An 18,750-nucleotide genomic window follows, 5' to 3' on the forward strand; every position below is an offset into this window, starting at 1 on the left:
GAAGTACCTCATGCACCCAATAAATATTACGTACTATTTTCTATGTTTAATATAAAATTTTAAAAATTGCATGGCTTGCGCAGACATTCGAAATTACTAAAGAAACTAAAGGAGCAGCTGTGTTTTACTCATTTGATTGAAATACTTATCGATATAATAGATATAATAGATATTATCGAAGCCTAATTCAGTCAACAATTGTGGCTGAAGATTATTTATTTAACAGTTCTATAGTAAAAGAGCATGAGAAACACGGAAATATTTTAAACAAGTACACTGAATTCCGTCTGAAATATTGATGCTATTTCTGAAGTCGTCATTATTTCCCGAAGTACCTCATGCACCCAATAAATATTACGTACTATTTTCTATGTTTAATATAAAATTTTTAAAATTGCATGGTTGCGCAGACATTCGAAATTACTAAAGAAACTAAAGGAGCAGCTGTGTTTTACTCATTTGATTGAAACACTTGAAAATACCTGTTTAACGTAATTAAGACGCTCAACATCAGAGGGAGGGAAAAAAACAGACGGTAGGACTTTGTTTTCCTCCCTCTGATACTGTTTGTCTAATTCACTGTAACATGTAACAACTAGCCCGACAACACGTCTAACAAAGCAATAGGCCTTTGTGTGTTCGTACCTCCTGCACAATCCTTCTTATCAGTAAATTTCAAAAGATCAAGAATAGGGATATTTGGTTTGAGCTAGGTACTTTTATTAATGAGCTTAGTATGACTGAGAGCAAATGCGAAGCTCACGCGAAAGACAAGAAAGAGAGAGATCCCAAGCCCTAAATAATCACTTTCTATTTCCCATCGCAAATTCGGCATGCAAAAGAACACGATACATTATTAAGGAAACTGACCAGTCTCCAGGAGGGAATCACGCATGTAAAATGAACAATTTTCTTCTCAGCCGACACCTGAGGCAACTAAAAGCAAAGTTCTGGCTCCTTAAATAAGGTTTATTTCTTCATCTTCTCAGGGCGGCACATTACGCAATTCATTTATTGCATGCATGATCAGCGAGTAGAACTGCCTTCCCTGCAATAGTATACTATATTGATCGAATGGTGCTTTTTTACAGCGCGATCTGTGTCTACGCTTTACTTTGTTTTGAGTCATTTTTTGATCCCGCCTGCTCTAAGGCCAGTGATACGAAGGCAGGTGCTGCACTTCCCGTCGCGCTTTTTGTGGTAATTGCTGAAGACGCTGAAACTGCTACTGGGGAGTGGGCTACTGTTGTAATTGCTAGCTGCACTGCTATTTTGGAAGTAAGTTTTTCTCGACTTAATCAGCAGGACTAACATTCATGTTTATACGGTCAGCTATTTGGGGAGTGGAGATTAGTTCAGTGTACAGCTTCTCGTATGCATTTACATTATATATATATATGTGTGTATATATATATATTTTTTTTCTTCTGTGATGTGTGAAACGTTGCGTAACTGATCTACGCGCAATTGCTCACTTTTCACTTAGTACTTCTCATGCATTCTTGGAAATTGTGTATTTTTATGTTGTCAAAAACACGCGGCAGCTCCGCGTTGCCCATGTCTTGTGACCATAGGGGGCAGGGTGTTTCTTCAAGCTGCACTTGCAGCTTTTCTTCCCTGTCTCCCCCAATCTGTTGGAAATAAATAAAGATATTATTATTATTATTATTATTATTATTATTATTAAGTAGACACGGCCAAAAGCAAGCTCAGAAATGAAACAATAGATAACACTGCAATGGTTACCAACATATAACGCTGCATAGATACAAGTTGGTAAACTCTTTCAGCACGATGTCGCTACACACGCCATCTGTTTCTTCGATGATGCCTGGTAGCTCCTTTTTGCAGGTTGGTGTCCGGAAACCGCAAACGCTCTTCATGCAGAAATCGTATTCCGTGCTGAAGAGTGCTGATGCAGGAGCAATTAACTTGGTTTATTTCGTATTTTGGTTGGCATTGGCACGACAGAAAATCGAGCGCTCGATTAAGTCTCAGGAATGGCCTCGTTAAACTTCCGCACGGCCGCTTTGTATGCTATTTTCTCCCGCCAGAGGAAAACGAGGCTTTTCCTCTTCAGGGTCTTTACCGCCGACCCACCCTCTTTCCGTTGTTCAATTCCCCGCACGTGACATCATCCTAGTAGTCACGGTGGCCTCCAGTTTTCTGGGTAAATCATGAAAGACGATAAGCGGAGGGTGGTCGACGTTCGGACCACTTATCTAAGGGCACGCGCACTTAGGGGGACGTGAACCCGACGCATCTGCACAGATTGCTGACCAACAATGGTGCGCAGTGCGATATCGAGATATTCCTAGCACCAAGAAGGGCAGGCAACACCTGACTGTCGCTTGGTTGGCCGTGTCCAATAGCTTGGAATGTGGTTGCGACGGCAGGTGCATCCTGGCAAGAAGCAGCGGCAGCAGGCGCTCGGCGGGCCGTATCTAACACGGTTTGAGCCTCACCACAGCACGAGACATTGTGTGCCAATGAAGCGCCATTGTGCCCGTTTGAAGGCACCCCTGAAGGTAGCGTGTCTGCGACCCTTAGACCTCCATCGAGAATATATCACGAGTCAGCGCTTTATGCTAAATTGTAAAATATAGGATAAAGTTGGTAACCGAGAGCCATCCCTTGTACGATACAAGCCCTAGTTCACAGTAAAGAAAGGCCGTTTATAATGGTATAAATATGAATGCAGGAATTTCAGTAAATCAAAATTACCTTTTCAATGTCCAAGTACCAGGCCCCTCGTGATGAAGGTCGTTGTTGATATGATGTACCAATAAATGCAGCCGCACAAATAAGAGCTACGAAAATGTCCTTTTTAGCCATACTCCAGAGTACGACAACTGAGACGTCAGTGAGAGAACCTTAAGGTTAAAAAAACGAATGTGACTGTATAATAAAATAACTTGTTGGGCGAGTTGGTACATATTAACGAACACTGTTTAACCGCATGGGCCAACGGACCACGGAATATGTGGTCTTTCTGAAATAAACATAAGCTGCAAGTGTGCGCCCGTCCTTGTTCTGTGCTGTCTTTGTGGTCCGTTCGCGCAGTTAAACGATGTTCGCTGCTGATATAATCTCTGTATGCATATCCAGCTTCCATTGTTTCTTCTATCAATTTAGTGCTGAAGAAAAGCGGTTTTCGTATACAGGGCCTAGGTAACTTCCAACTCTTCCGATCTAGTTCTACTCCAAGTCCGCCATTATTCCTCCGTGATAGGTCAAAATTACTGTGGCTTCTCCCAAATATGCGTCGCACCTTCCCAAACAGGCGCGGCCCGAGCCATTTTGACTTATCCCGCCGGGCTTATGGCACATTCGCGATAAAAACGTATTAGCAAAGTTTACGTTATGCCGGCACCGATCTGCTAAACTTGATTGTTTGATTGAATGGTCATTTGTGGTTATATGATTGGTACCTTGACGAAGAAAAAAATTACACCACTCTTCGAGCTATGTAAAGATTCAAGTGACACCGAGTACATCTAAATTGACATTCCAACATGTTGAGTTTCGAAAGTTTTGCCCAACGCCACATGCTCAGGTATACAGAGAGGTACTGCATCTAATATAGCGATGCAGATTGAATGAAGCAGCAGGTCAAAGAAAATTTTCAGTAAAAGAATAGGTATCAATATGCTCAGCGGTGTGGGCCACGGTGCAAGAATGTTTTCTTTGTTACCATCTAAAAATGCATGTACGGTTTAAGTACACTTTGCGTTGACCAGAATGTGCTCCTTCCGAAATTTTACAGCAGTACTGAGCCCTACAATACCCATACAAACAATTCACTAAGGCAGCTCTAGCGATAAATTCCGACAAAAATATTGTAAAGCTTAGCACTTTCGCTGACCTTTCGCTGAACATTAGGCTGTTACTTCAAATATATATACAGATCTTTAACGCGCAACAGTTAAGTACTCTCAGTATTGCATTCTTAAATGCCAGTCCTAGAAGGGGTAATTTCCCTGTTCGTTCTGTTCACGTGCGGTAAGAGAGCGTTCGTATATTGAGTTCTCTATAATAAAGTGCTAAATATTCGTAATAATAAGAACACTGGAAGTTGACTCAAAAGTTTTGTTTTACTTTTTCCATACCAGAGTAGTGTGACGGAGGTAATGCAGTCAAGCTTACTTTTAGGTAGTGCAATGTTATTTTACTTTCCCTAGAGGGAAACACACACTTCATTCACTTGATAAGGTTATCAGTATCAGCAATACATGAGAGAGATGTTTGTTTCACCCAGGAAAGATTCTGCGTTTTCCTTCTGGTGCACGTGCTTAAAATTTTGTCTTGGGAGATCATTTAGCGGGCGAAAATAAAAAGAAAAAGAAAAACAATCTGACCGGTTTTTACTGGGTGATTAATAAAATGTCATTTCGCGTTTACTGTACCTCATAGAAAAGATCATTTAAAATACCAGAGAAAGTCAACTGTTACGTTTTAAACGCCCTGATGCCGGTTTGGTATTCGAAGCATACAATTTCTGTCCAAGGCAACAGCTGCGCCAGAACGCCGTCTATTTCCCTGAACAAAAAGGAAAGTGCATCGCTTAGCGGTTCTAGAATGTCAACGAGATTACTCCCTGCCGTTACAACTTGACAAGAGCATTTTATTTTCTTTCTGACCTTCGCCTATATCCCTATTCCGTTATTACCCGCATAATCTCTCATGATGCTCCGTTAAGCCATTATGATATTCCTTTTTTTTTGTTGTTGTTCTCATTTTTGTTGGTTTGCATGTATCTTCAGTTACTTTTATTTATTTATTTATTTATTTATTTATTTATTTATTATTTATTTATTTATTTATTATTATAATTTCGCTATAGGCTTTTTTTAGAAGTTTGTTCGGTTTCGCTACCAGAAAGATGCATTTTCTCTTGTTTAGCGGCCGGCGGCTTTAGGTGCCTGGTAAAGTTGCAGCCGAAGTTGTTTTTTGACGTTGCCTATATTCCATGCGTCCCGCCTTTTTCTTGCGTATAGTATATCAGCAAGCAACGACGTGCACCGGAGGATGCCGTTATTTTTTTTGTTGCTCTGTTTAGGCCGGTTGGGAAAAAAGGCAGCATGCTACTCTGCTTGCTTCTCGGCCATGGTGGTGGAATAGACAGGTGTAGAACGGCGCCCGGAAACTGATTCTTTCCGGGTTCGTAGTTTCTCCGTCTCCTGTTTCTGGCACTACACGATAGGGAGCATCTTTTTTCAGCACGAAAGCGTAGAATCATACGGAGCGAACGCCGCGAGCGTGTCTTAGTGTGGGAAAATGTTTCGACAAAACAAATACTTGGAGCACAAACAGCAGACTAGTAAATCCTCTTCTTGAACGCAAATTTGTTACTTTTGTCACCTAATGGAATGCTGGGGAGCCTCAGAAAAATAACTTCGGGGGGTACAAGGCCACAGTTCTAGAACTTTACGATGCGGCTTCACGGTCGCACGCGGGACGAAGTACAAAAAAGCAGCTTCGTAGCGATTCACGGTCGCGCTCGCAAACTGGCACTGTGAGTAGCGCTTGTCATTGTTATTGCCATGGTGACGGTTACAAGAACGTTTATTTGTCCTGAGGAACTCTCCGGTATCCTCCTTCAGTACATCATATTTTTAGGCATGGAGTGGTGCGCGGCACCAGCAATATATGTATATATACAGGGTGTTTCAGCGAACACTTTCAAAAATTCTTGAAGGTTGCCTGTCGCAGATAGTACAATTCTAGTTAATGAGCTGGTCTACTCGAAGAGGCGGACATTACTTGCACAAGAAATTGAAATGCATAATCGAATAATTAACCAAAATTCACTAATTAAGTTTTTCACTAGTTACCCGATGGCCCATATTGCAATTTGCAAATTGTAGCCATGGACTTCTCAAGACGGATCCACTTGGAACGAACTCTCGGGATGACACCAGTTTTGAGATATTAATTCCCGAACTTTGCGGAGAAATGCATTGGCGTTCCAGTTAGTTGCTTAAAAAAACGTTGCTTTATGCATTGAAGCACAAAGTTAACTGGAACGCCAGTGCATTTCTCCGCAAAGTACGGGAATTATTATCTCGAAACTGGTGTCATCCTGAGAATCAATTCCAAGTGGATCTTCCTTGCGAACTCCACGGCTACAATTTGTAAATTGCAATATGGACCATCAGGTACTTAGTTAAAAAAATTATTAGTGAATTTCTGTTAATTAGTCGATTATGCATTTCAATTTTTGTGCAAGTAATGTCCACCTCTTCGAGTAGACCAGCTCATTAACTAGACTTGGGCTATCTGCCACAGGCAACCTCAAATAAATTTTGAAAGTGTTCGCTGAAACACCCTGTATATATATAGATAGATATAGATATATTGAAAGAGGGAAGACGACCAGGACGACCCGTTTATTCCACCGGCCCAGGCTCAAGCACGAAGAAGAAGAACGGGGATAATGATGGCTATAGACAAATGAGAACGACGAAGTACGTTAAATGTGCTTACACTAATCCCCCCCCCCCCCCCCTCGTGGAAGCGGCCAACCTGACCGCGATCTAAAGATCGGCTGAACGAGGTATAAAGGGCGTCATGCGGGAGACGTGAACAATTTCTGCATTACGACGACGGCGGTCCGCGACGGAGTGAAACGGAGTGACTAGATAGTTCACTTCGGAAGCTTGTTGTAGGACTATGTAGACCAAATGTACGGGTGAAGGAATTTCTCGCAAAGTCCAGGTGTTCGAACCGGTGTCTATAGGAGGAGTTGGTCTCCAGGATGGATCCAAGGCGATGTCGTGGCGTTTACTGTCGCAGCGACGTTTCCTTTCTTCTTGGGTAGCTTCGGTGTTGCGAGGAGCAATTTCACGGCAATGCGCGACTTGAGCTGCAAACTCTTCTGCGAGGTAGGAGGCAGATCGTCCATACACGCGGAAGATAGGGCTGTAACCGCTAGCTCGTTGTGTCGCAGTATTGTAAGCGAATGTAACAAAAGGAATAATGTTGTCCCAGTTTGTGTGGTCAGGATGTACGTACATAGAAAGCATGTCAGAGAGGTCGCGGAAGCGTTCAGTAAGGCCGTTCGTTTGCGGGTGATATGTAGAAGTGGTTTTATGCTTCGTATTAGTCTTCCGCAAGACTTCCTCGAGGCCGTGGGACATGAAGGCTTTGCCACGATTGGACAAAAGAACGCGTGGAGCACCATGGCGCAAGACTATGGATTGCAAGAAAAAGTGAGCAACCTCAAAAGCAGCACGAGATTAAATAGGCGCAGTCTCGGCGTATCTTGTTAGATGGTCTACCGCAGTGACGATCCAACTATGAACGGAGGGCGTCAACGGCAAGGGACCGTATTAGTCAATTCCAACGAACTGGAAAAGCTCGGTCGGACATAGCAGAGGCTAAAGAAAACCGGCAGGAGGGAATGTACGCTGCTGACACAACGCGCACGAGGCAGCGCATTTGGCTACCGTTGTGGACAATTGGCCAGAAGCAGCGAGTCTTGATGTGGTCGTAGATCTTGCGGAAGCCTAAGTGACCGGTGGCAATGTCATCTTGAAATGTTTCTAAAACTCCAAGAGAAAGGCAGCTAGGTATGACTGGGACCCACGTGTTACCCGTGGGATGATAAATAAAACGATCAAGCACCCCATCTCGAAGGCGAAATTGGCGAAGCTAGCGTCTCAAGCGGCTGTTGGGGGATTTAGTTAAGCCGCACATGCGATCAATCAGAGTTCGACAGTAGGAGTCTGCGCGCTGAAAAGAAGTAGAATGGGAGCGTGAAGAAAGCTGAGCTTGGTCCAGTGACATTAGCGTGAGCTGGTAGGATGTGGGCGTTGCGCCAGAGGGACGGGGTAGCGACGCGGAATGCGCATGATCGATAGAAGGCGAAAGCGGGCATCGAGACAGTGCGTCTGCATCATGAAGACATTTGCTAGACCTGTACGTTATCGTGAAATCATATTTTGTAAGCGCAGTATCCAGCATCCCAGGCATCCTGACATGTTCTTCATAGATGACAGCCAACACAGAGCATCATGGTCGGTGACGATGGTGAAGTGGCGACCGTAGAGGTACGCGCGAAACTTCTGAATGGCCCAAACAGACCAAACAGGCCAAATGGCCAGGCATCATGCTCGGTGATGGTGTAGTTCCGTTCGGATGGCGAGAGGGTCCTGCTGGCATACGCCACAACCTGTTCTTTAGATGCGGGGCCCCGTTGCAGGAGCACTGCTCCGATGCCTAGTGCACGTGCGTCAGAGTGGAGTATAGTGGGCGCTTTCTCATCAAAGTGGCGAAGCACCGGTCCTGAAGTAAGGTGTTTCTTAAGGGTTTGAAATACCGGGTGACCAGCAGCTTATGTAGGAGGAGCTGATTTTGTACCAAAATTGCGTATAAAACGGCGAAAGTAAGATGCTAGGCCGAGAAAGCTGCGCAATGTCTTTTGATTCGATGGGCAAGGAAACTGAAGCCCAGCAGCAATCTTGTCAGGGTCTCGTTGGATGCCATCTTTTAAAACGACATGACCCAGAACTTTGATGCTTCTGCTGGCCAATGTGCACTTTTTAGTATAATTCTGGAGGCTAGCATTTGAAATGCATTGGAGGACTTCGTCTGAAATCTGCAGGTGTTGGCTGATGCTGGAAGAAAAAAAAACAACGATATCATCCAGATAACAGAGGCAGGTCTTCCATTTGAGGCCACGAAGAACAGTATTGATCATGCGCCCAAACGTGACTGGAACGTTGCGATGCCAAATGGCATTACATTAAATTCATAAAGTCCCTCCGGCGTGGCGGACTTTATGGCGAAAGCGGTTTTCTCTTTGTCAGTCTCTGTTCATGGAATCTGCCAATATCCTGATCGCAGATCAAGGCTGCAAAAAAATTCCACTCCTTCTAGTATAGTCTAAATAATCGTCAATTCGAGGCGTGGGATACACATCGTTGCGTGTAATCTTATTAAGCGCTCATAATCAACGCAATAGCGAACGGAATCATCTTTACTCTTCACCAGAACGACATGAGAAACCCAGGAACTGGATGAAGGTCGTATAAACTTTCGTGCTAACATGTCATCAACGTGTTCAATCACCCCCCGTTCCGGACTGCGAAAAATGGTATGGGCGACGGCATATAATTGCAGAACCTTCGGTTTCGATGCAGTGTGCAGCCACGGCAGGCTGGCCCAGAGCGCTGGCACAGATATCAAATCAGGATTGGTGCTTAGCCAAAAGGGCGCGTAACGCTTCTGACTGGGCAGCAGTTAGGTCAGAACCAATTATTGCTCAGAGAGAAGAATAATCCAAACCTCAGGCTAGTACTGGCGCCGAAAAATGAGAAAGTGCTGCGACAGAGATCAGTGGAGTGTCGGTGAAGTGTGCCATGGTCATCCCATTGGGCAACAGCACATGATCTGGAGCTGTCTTGCAGGCGCACGGGAAACCTCGGCCACATGAAAACCGAACGAGACAAGGGGCGACTAGAATTCCTCGTGAACTGCAGCGTGAAGAAGGGGTAACTAGTGCGTCTCCATCGGTTACCTGGCTGGATGGGACAGCTACAACGTGTTCGTGACCAGGGTGCAGGACATAGTCCGTAGTCAATCAATAGCTAATCAATAATCAATCAATTGCAGTAAATGCTCGGGATGACTTGGTAGTGCTTAGCCTAGCCCAAAAGCCAGGACTAGCTAGGTGCCCATCAGCTCCGCTGTCTCTTTAGCATTACGCCTCCAGTGGAAGCTACGCAATTTTTTTTATTCCGTGCCATGCAATGTGTAATCTCAAGAAATGTTCTTTTATCCACAAGAAAGCCCAGAGCTTTTTCATGCGATTTTTATTTCTATGCACTAAGCAGCTCACAATCTATGCCAACATGCGAGCACCAGGTTGGGCAGATATCCATCGTAGGACGTATACACAACTGAGATGTCGCCAGAAGGGAAAAACGACGAAGTGCGCGCTCGAAGGCACTGGCGCTCTGGCACGAATGCACCCGACAGAACGAACGCCTCGCCAGTGTTTTCTCCTACGCCTGGAGAGTATACTGTCTACTAATATGTTTCTCTTTCCTTGAGTGTAAAAAATCGTCGGGTGCGAACTACGGCTTAGGAGACGCAACAATCACCATGTCACAAAGACGAAGGGGATGTATGATACTTGTCGGAAGGTAATGAGACTTGAGAATTGCGACGACAGGTCCAACCACAAAAAAGTAAGACACGTATGAAGCAACATTTTGGGATTCTGTATCTCTTGTGTCACATTAGGACACACCCATTATAGAGGATAGAGCAGTCCCCCAGTGACATATACTGACTGGTTAAATAGGAGAAAATAAAGTAAAAAATCCCGTAAATATAATTTATCATTTCAATAAATGATTGGTGTGATTTAGCGATGTCTGTAAATCGACAACATATGTTCGGGTTTTATGCAGGAAGTGATTTTTTGCGGCGCGAAATAGAGTTGGGCAAACGTGGCCAGTCTACGAGAGTTATATAAGCCATTTTGCGAAGACTTTCAAATAGCCTTTCAATATATATCTACAAACATAATCGGCAAGATAGTGACCGATCCAAATGCCAGACAGGCATTCGAAACGCGGGAAAGTAGGAAGACGGTGTTTCGCCTTAAAATGTATTTCATAAGTTACTGAGTATCCACCGCGAAGAGAAGTCGATATTATCTATCGATGGTGTTTCTTATTGCATTCAAGTATATTCGAGTGTTCCAAAGGGCTTGGTGTCCTGCCGCGCGATTCTCGTGCCATATATTGGCGACATTTCTGCCTGTCTGGGATCATTACTTTAGATCTAAGGTTCACTGATGGCTACATTTTTTCACAGTGATAGCTAGTGACACCAACTACCGAATCATTGGGAAGCATTACGTCTTGATTGCATATGGATGTGCCCATAGGAATATCACCCTAGACATTACGAAATGATTTGATGCCACTTTGACTAAGAAGGATTCGTAATAGCCGCACGTGTACAGCACTAACAATGTTGTTTCGCTAGCTCTATAGAAGGTAAATTTTGCAAGTAATATTAACACGAAAGTGTTTTATTCCGGGGTCCACCAAGACTTCACTGACGTATTTCCGTCACGGAAATACGTCATAGAACATAATACAAAGAAAGAAACCAGAAGAAAAAGTTCCACAAACATGCAAAATTTGGGAATCGAACCCACGACCTCTCGGTCCGCGACGATAGATCGCCGAGCGTTTAACCCATTGCGCCACAAACGCATTCGCAGAGAGCTACACAGACGCGCCTTATATATCTAACACTCCTCCGTGTACCCGCGCTCTTGCTCGGGGCGGTGCCGCCGCCTATGAGCAGAAAAGAGAAGTACTGCATTATGACACTAAAGCCCGGGATACATGGAGCGAACTTTCTCGACGAACTTCACGCGTCAAGTAACGACGCGGCGACACGACGCAGGATGTTTGCTGTGTTGCAATACATGCGGCGAACGCCGCCGCGCGTTGGCCGCCGTGTTGGCGGCGGTCCCGGCCGCCCGCTTCGAACTGAATTTGGCGTTGTCCTTGTAGAATTCACTTAGTTGGAAGCAAATGACTGCGTAAACGGCTTTCGCTTAGTCTCAGGCCGCTTCGACGACAGAGTATTATGGATAACCTTGAGTAGTTTTCGAGATCGCTTCTCGTTTCGAACGCGTCTAAGCCTAGCGAAAGAAATATCCGATGCCAACGCCATCTATCGGGGAAGTCGGGAGATAGGCATGACGACAGCATGTGGCCTCTGAGATCAGAAGATTTCTGTTGAAGGTTGTTGTAGAGAGCTTGCACTGCTTGTCTGTTTCCTCGCAGATCAGCGGATATGGGATGTACAAATACAACGCGATTCCTGAGAGATCATACTAGGAACTACTCAATCGGTGCAGAGACATGCAGACACGGCAACACCAACGCGATTGCAGACGACGCGAAAAGGCGCGCGCGCGCGAAACACCAGCATGCATTGCGACCGGAACTAGTGCCTCCTGATTGGCTGTCGTCCACCGCTGCGCGCTAGACGCTTCCGGCGGCGGCGTTCGCCCGACGAAAATGTTTGGACAGGCAGATCGGCTGCGGACGGCAAATTTCTTGACGCCGGCCGTCGGACGTTCGCCGCCCGACGAAGTTCTTCGCTCGGACGCCGGTTATTCGCTCCATGTATTCCGGCCTTAACGCGCACCGACAGTGAACGCTTCGGTGGTCTCAGTACTACGACGCCTCGATGCCAGCATTCGAAGGGACGCTGGCATCAAGAAGCACTACCAACGCCACCTAGGTGGCGTTCACCGTACTCAGCACAGCGGAGCGTGGCCTCCGCAATTAGCTCTGAAAATGTTTCTGAAGTTGATCGCGGAGGCTGCAATTACGACGCGCTGTACGCGCTGATTTGACTCGGTGACGATTCAGTTACGTGCTTTGTCTTGCGCGTTGTATTAGTGTGTCAGTTACGTGCTTCGTCTTTCGCGTTGTGCTAGCGTGTGCAGCGTAGTGCAGCTTCCATATGCACGACGGTTGCTCATGGTCATCGACGTTGGTAGTCGTGATGGAGGAGACGTGCCACCAGGCGTCAGCGTGGGTGCATCAACGCCTAAGGGCGCTTTAGCCACAAAACACCAATAGACATTATATATCAATGTGCAATAAACATTACACTACTTCTGTGAAGACACGTTTCACTTTCGTGTTCTATACCGATTCCTATATAAGAGGGATCAACCACATTTTTTATCTAGAATCAAGACCATGAAAATGCTTACCTAATGAGCAACAGTAGCGTTCTGATTTGAAGCGTCGCTTTTGCGCTGCGAGTAATTCAAGCTGCGACTTTTAAGGCAGAGAGCTGAAGGCTACGTATCCTCCGAGCCCACTTGTATGATACCGTGCATGAGCATGGTGTTTCAACCAAAACAACAAAGCAAAAAATGCTGCGGCACACCGAAGCACCTGTACATGCAAATAACCTTTCAGCATAAATCTACATACATTTTCGGTGATATAGTAATTAGTCGCAACGAAGAATAAAGAAATAGCTTCTGCTACACGTTGTTAGTGCTCTGTTTTAAAATCGCAGTCCTTCGGAAAACAAAGCTAACAAGAAACAGTCTGGTACTGCCACGTTGGTTTATATAATTAGGGACAGATGACCTAATCTGATCTACCGTTCGTAACCGCACATGTATCAGTATAAATTAACACACCATCTATCGTATTGTGTAACGCGTTTCTATCTCATTAGCGCAAGCGTTTCTGATGCACTTGCTAGCGCGTATTTTTGTATATTGCTGAGTAAAGCGAAGTGTAGCATTACGAAGGGAAGCGCTACTGGTTTAAGTGAAGATCTCATCCCTTAGCGACCACGTTAGACCCTGCAGAGCAAGCGGATATTTTATAGAACATTCTGCATCCTGAGCTTGAAGATGCGCGCGCGCACTTTTTGTCAATCGACTGTGACGCCTCTAAGACATGTATTTCAAAGCACTTGCTAGCGCGAGGCCCTTACATAGAGGTGTTTTAAGTTGACTTTAATCGAACTTCTGTATTAGGGGAACATCGTTTTAAGCCAACCATCACAAACATACTATATATATATATATATATATTTAAATACCGCGTGTAATTTTTCAGTTGTGCGGAATTATTTTTTGAATTCCCTGTTGCAGATAACATGGCCCTAGTCCATGAACTGGATTTTGGAGAGCGGCTTTCATTATTCGCACAAGAAATCGAACTATATTCTAACATATATTCAACAAAAAAAAAGAAACTCGGCAAATACCTTCTTATTTATTTACTTTCCAACAAATATTGCACTCTAGGAATTGTAGCTGGTGAGTTTGCTGGGCGTATCTACGTAGAATGAATTTCCAAAATGACACAGTTCGCTGATATGCGCCATCAAACTCAACGTAAAAATGCAGTGTTCCACTTACTTTCATTGCAAGAGCAATTATATGGACACTCCAAGCGCATTTCTGCCGTCGCCGTCGCCGTGAGGTTGAAAAAGTCCAATGGCGATAAAATCGTCGCCACGCGCCGTATGCTGTGTGTGCGAGTGAAAGCGTACGAGGGTCAGCCGGTAATCGCGGCTCAATGAAGCGCAGCCGAGGGCGGAAGGCAGTCCGGAAGCTGCTGGTCGTCTTTCGCGCGCGTGAGACAAGAGGGAAGAGGGGAGGTGCGTTCTACACCGTCGGCTGCTGCCTAAAGCGCGGCCGATCGGGCGCCGTATCTTGAAAGCTATCTGCACTGTGGGCGAAGTGTGCACCCTCACGGGCGTCATCTTCACAGCGATCTGCGATGGGGACAAAGGGCATGCGCAGAGTTCCATTAGCTTAGTATGCGCTCTGCTTTCCACGTTTAGTTCGCGTTGAAGCGAGGCGAGAGGCTGCACGAACGTCAATTTATCGGCTGCTGCTGGCGCGCTTTCTCACTCTGGCATTTTCACAACCAGTTTCCGCGATCATCGAGCGAGATGTGTTCATGTGGACCTGTGAGCGCGTGACACCGTGCTTGTCTGTTTAGTTAGTAATTGAATGTTTACTACTTTATACGGCCAAATAAACTACTGTCCTTGCTTCGTATAGCTCTCTATTATTTTGCCTTCGCAATCGATTCTGGCCTTTCGGAAGAAACTGCGTCTTTTTTTTACAAATCGCTCCATATTGTATTGAAACTCAAAAATAATTGGAACGTTCAGGTATTTTGTCCCAAAGTTTGGGAAATAATACTTCGAGACTAGTGTCATCCTGGAGATTATTTCCATTACATACGTCTTACAAACTCGCCCGCTGAAGTTCATAAATGCAGTATTATGGTGTAATCATTTAAATAAGGTATTCAGATCATTGTTAATTTGTTGAATATGTGTTTCGATTACTCGAGCTATAAATGTCCGCCCCATCAAATAATTCACCTCAAAGACAAGAAATATGCCGCAGACAATCTTAATACCCCTGTCACACTGGACGATTTAATGTCATTCGAACTGAATGGCATTAACATCGAATGCCATTATTGAGCTGCTACACAGCGATATTTATGTAATTCGAATCGAATGACTTCCACAATCGAATGAGTTCGAGAAACTCATTCGGCTTCGCACTCGAAGCGAATGTGTACTCTCTACCCCAGAGACAAGGTAAAATATGACATTGAGCATTCGTAATTTGAGAAGCGTTCATGTAAAAAAGGCAATTATTTTGGGTGCTTTAAGGCATCTGTAATTTTAACGACAGAAAAGCTGTAGGGCAGGCTATCAAAAAGTGTTTTTACTCTCCACCTCAGTGACGTCTGACCGCAGTCGCTTTACGAGTCGGCCATACTGTAAACAAACGGGCGCCTGTGTGCACGTACAAGGCAAGGTACATAGCAACTATCCACTTCACCTGCTGAAACAGAACGTCGTCTTTCAGCACCTTAATGTCAGTCATATCGTTTGTGTTCAATTTATCGGCTATGGCTACTAAGCTGGCTAAGCCTTGTCTTGGCTTATTGTGGCCAGACATTCTGAAATAGAAGTTTAAATGCGTGTTATTTCAGTGAAGCGACACCTCATATTTATTTTAAAATAAGTAGATTGACTTTTCAAACACTCACCAATACCTTGTTGTACTGTTCTAGCCAATTGTATTAGAAATATCGCTATTGATATTATGACCAAATGACATTATTTTTTCTGTGTAGCACCACCACAGGTCGAATGGCATTTGCTGCACCTAATGTCATTCGAATCTAATGACATTAGAATGCCCAGTGTGACAGGGGTATAGGAATGATCACCCCGTTTATATATATTGTCACGAAGTTACCAGTCGAGGCCTTGGCAGAACGGTGTTCCTTTTAGTCAAGGCTGACACTCAGGGAGCGCGCGTTCCAGAACACACTTCGTCGTTCTCGTTGCAGCGGCCGGCGGCCGCAGGTGCCAGCCTATATATATATATATATATATATATATATATATATATATATATATATATATATATATATATATATATATATATATATATAATATACATACATTATACATGTATAATATATACATACATTATACATATATAATATATAATATACATGTATACATACATTATAGGGTGGTGGCGCGGGACGCGAAAGAGGTAGCGGCACCGCACGTACAGGAGGCCGTGCCACGTAGTAGGCGCTTGATGGTTGCCCGGGATCTCTGGTGAAGGAAATCCGAGGCCTGGCTGCCATTTCAGCGTAGGTCAGAGGGGCGGAGACAGGCGGATGCTGCTGTGCATGAGGCATTGGGCTTTTGGCCTATAGGCAGCGCCTCGGAAACTTGCTGCTGAATGGCGTGTCGAAACGACGGAGCGAGTGCTGCGTAGGCTCCGGAATGCACGACATAAGGGTCAATTGCCGTGCCACTTCTTAGCGAACAAACTGCTGTATTTGCTGCAGCAAAGAACTGTGGTCGACGAAATCATCGCGAATGGTGAGAGCCGACATGTTGGTCGTGTCGAAGTTAGAGCGCCGCGTAGAAATGCGTTATTTCCTCAGCTCGTCGTAACTTTGGCAGAGCAGAATCACGTCGTCGACCGTTTGGGGGTTTTTCGCAACGAGCATGTGGAAGGCGTCGTCCTCGATGCCTTTCAAAATTTGTCTGATTTTGTCAGCCTCACTCGTGGAAGGGTGGATGCGGCGGCAGAGGTCGACGACATCTTCAGTGTAGGCGGTAAAGTTTTCGCCGGGGTCCTGGGCGCGACCACGCAAGCGCTGTTCGGCGCGGACCTTGCGCACAGCGAGTCGGCCGAATACCTCGGCGAAGCTCGTCTTAAAAGATGGCCAGTTCGCAACGTCAACTTCGTCGTTGCGATACCATAAAAGGGCCACATCACTCAAGTAAAAGATGACGTTTCTGAGTTGATCGGCTTCATCCCACTTGTTGTGCGCGCTCACTCGTTCGTAGGAGGATAACCAGTACTCCACGCCGTGGTCTTCGGTGCCACTGAATGGAACAGGGTCACGCTGCCTTGGTACGCCGAAACAGGTGACAGCCGTGGGTGGACTAGCTTCTTGCAGCGCCATGTCGTCAGGCATAGCCGAGGCTGGAGGTAGAGTCCGGGTGCGGAGTTCCAGGGTGACGACTGAAACCAGCAGCCTCCACCAAATGCAAGCAGTCGTTCAGCGCTTGATTTATATATATAATCAGGCGACAATAAACGGTCCGGTCAACGGAAAAGCAAAGCGAGCGCGAGCAACAACAACACTCTTCGTCCTCGTCTTTCGCTTGCGTCTGTGTTTGTCGCTACAATATATATATATATATATATATATATATATATATATATATATATATATATATATATATATATATATATATAGTAACTGGATTTTTCAATGGGCCAAGCGTATTTAGGAAAGTCAGAAGCACAACTTCGCGGTTATTTTAGGTTTAATATTTTCCCAACAGTTTCGGTCGGTGGACCGACCTTTTTCAAGGGATACAGGAAAATCTTGCAACAGTCTTTTTATATCTTCAGGCAGAGAAAGAAGGCGCCAAAAAAAGGTGAGAAAGGAGAGATAGAGAGATATATGACAAAGTTGAACATGCAAAAAAAAAAAAAGAATGGAGAGTTAAAGGAAAGACCCCAAGACCTGGTCGTGCCAGACAAAGCAGAGGGCAAGGTCGCTGTTAAGCGTGTTTCACATGCACAATTGACGGACACGCCTGTCAAGTTAAGTTGAACATGCAAAAAAAAAAAAGGGGGAGGGAGGGAGGGAGGGAGAGTTAAAGGTAAGACACCAAGACCTGGTCCTGCCTGACAAAGCAAAGGGCAAGGTCGCTGTTAAGCGTGTTTCACATGCACAATTGATGGACACGCCTGTCATGTTAAAAAAAGGAGAGAGAGAGAGAGAGTTAAAGGAAAGACACCAAGACCTGGTCGTGCCAGACGAAGCTTAGGGCAAGGTCGCTGGTAAGCGTCTTACACATGCACAATTGGCAGACACGCCTGTCATGTTAAGTTGAGCATGAAAAAAAAAGAAAAAAAAAGAAAAAAAAGAGGGAGAGTTAAAGGAAAGAGAGTTAAAGGAAAGACACCAAAACCTGGTCGTGCCAGACAAAGTAAAGGGCGAAAGAAGAAGAAATAACCTGCAAATGTAGTAACAGCGTGGCGAAATCAGCATGAAATTGAAAAGCAAGGGCAAAACACGAAAAACACGAAATACGAAGAAGCAGCCTGCAAATATGACAGTAACAGCCTGGCGAAATCAGCATGAAGTTGAAATTGAAAAGCAAGGGCAAAACACGAGAAACACGAAACAAGAAGAAATAACCTGCAAATATAATAGTAACAGCGTGGCAAAATAAGCATGAAATTAAAAAGCAAGGCACAATAATGTGGGTGGTTCGGTCCGCTCCCCCACTGCGGTAGTGGGCATTCTTTCGACATCACACACGTGTTCGGCTTGCCCATGCGGGGATTAAGTTCTGATTTTAGCTAATTTAACTTATGGACAAAGAAACGAGAGGTTTCCCATGTGTTCATTTATGCCGTGCGTGATTGTTCTAAATTTGTGGATAAAATATGACTCTCTTTGTTCCCGTTCACGAGAAGAGCGGAAGCCTGACTGGAGAAGAGTGACACGTATTTTATCAAATGAATGCTCAGGCAGACTGATATGCTTTGAGAATGGGAGATGTGGTAGTGCGCGGGTGTGAGCTCTGTGGTTGTTTAGACGGAGTCTGAACGCGGTTCCAGTCTGGCCTATATACTGTTGGTCGCAGACT

At 44.9% G+C, this 18,750-nt stretch overlaps 1 protein-coding gene across 4 annotated transcripts in view; it reads right to left on the reverse strand.

The window, feature by feature from the left end:
- LOC125946918 (uncharacterized) overlaps positions 1-12,863 on the reverse strand; it is a 35,395-nt gene extending 22,532 nt beyond the window's left edge. For 2 of the 4 annotated variants that reach the window (XM_049671110.1, XM_049671108.1), the window contains exons 1-2: positions 4,453-4,531; positions 2,725-2,873 (exon numbers count right to left, since the gene is read on the reverse strand). In XM_049671110.1, the coding sequence (XP_049527067.1) occupies positions 2,725-2,835 (111 nt within the window). In that variant the 5' untranslated portion in view covers positions 2,836-2,873; positions 4,453-4,531. Of the gene's footprint in view, positions 1-2,724; positions 2,874-4,452; positions 4,532-12,760 lie in introns of those variants that run through there. The other 2 variants (XR_007467991.1, XM_049671109.1) reach the window with 2 other exon arrangements.
- Between the last annotated feature and the right edge of the window lie 5,887 nt (positions 12,864-18,750).

This window comes from Dermacentor silvarum, chromosome 7 (genome assembly GCF_013339745.2).
Source record: "Dermacentor silvarum isolate Dsil-2018 chromosome 7, BIME_Dsil_1.4, whole genome shotgun sequence".
Taxonomy (NCBI): domain Eukaryota; kingdom Metazoa; phylum Arthropoda; class Arachnida; order Ixodida; family Ixodidae; genus Dermacentor; species Dermacentor silvarum.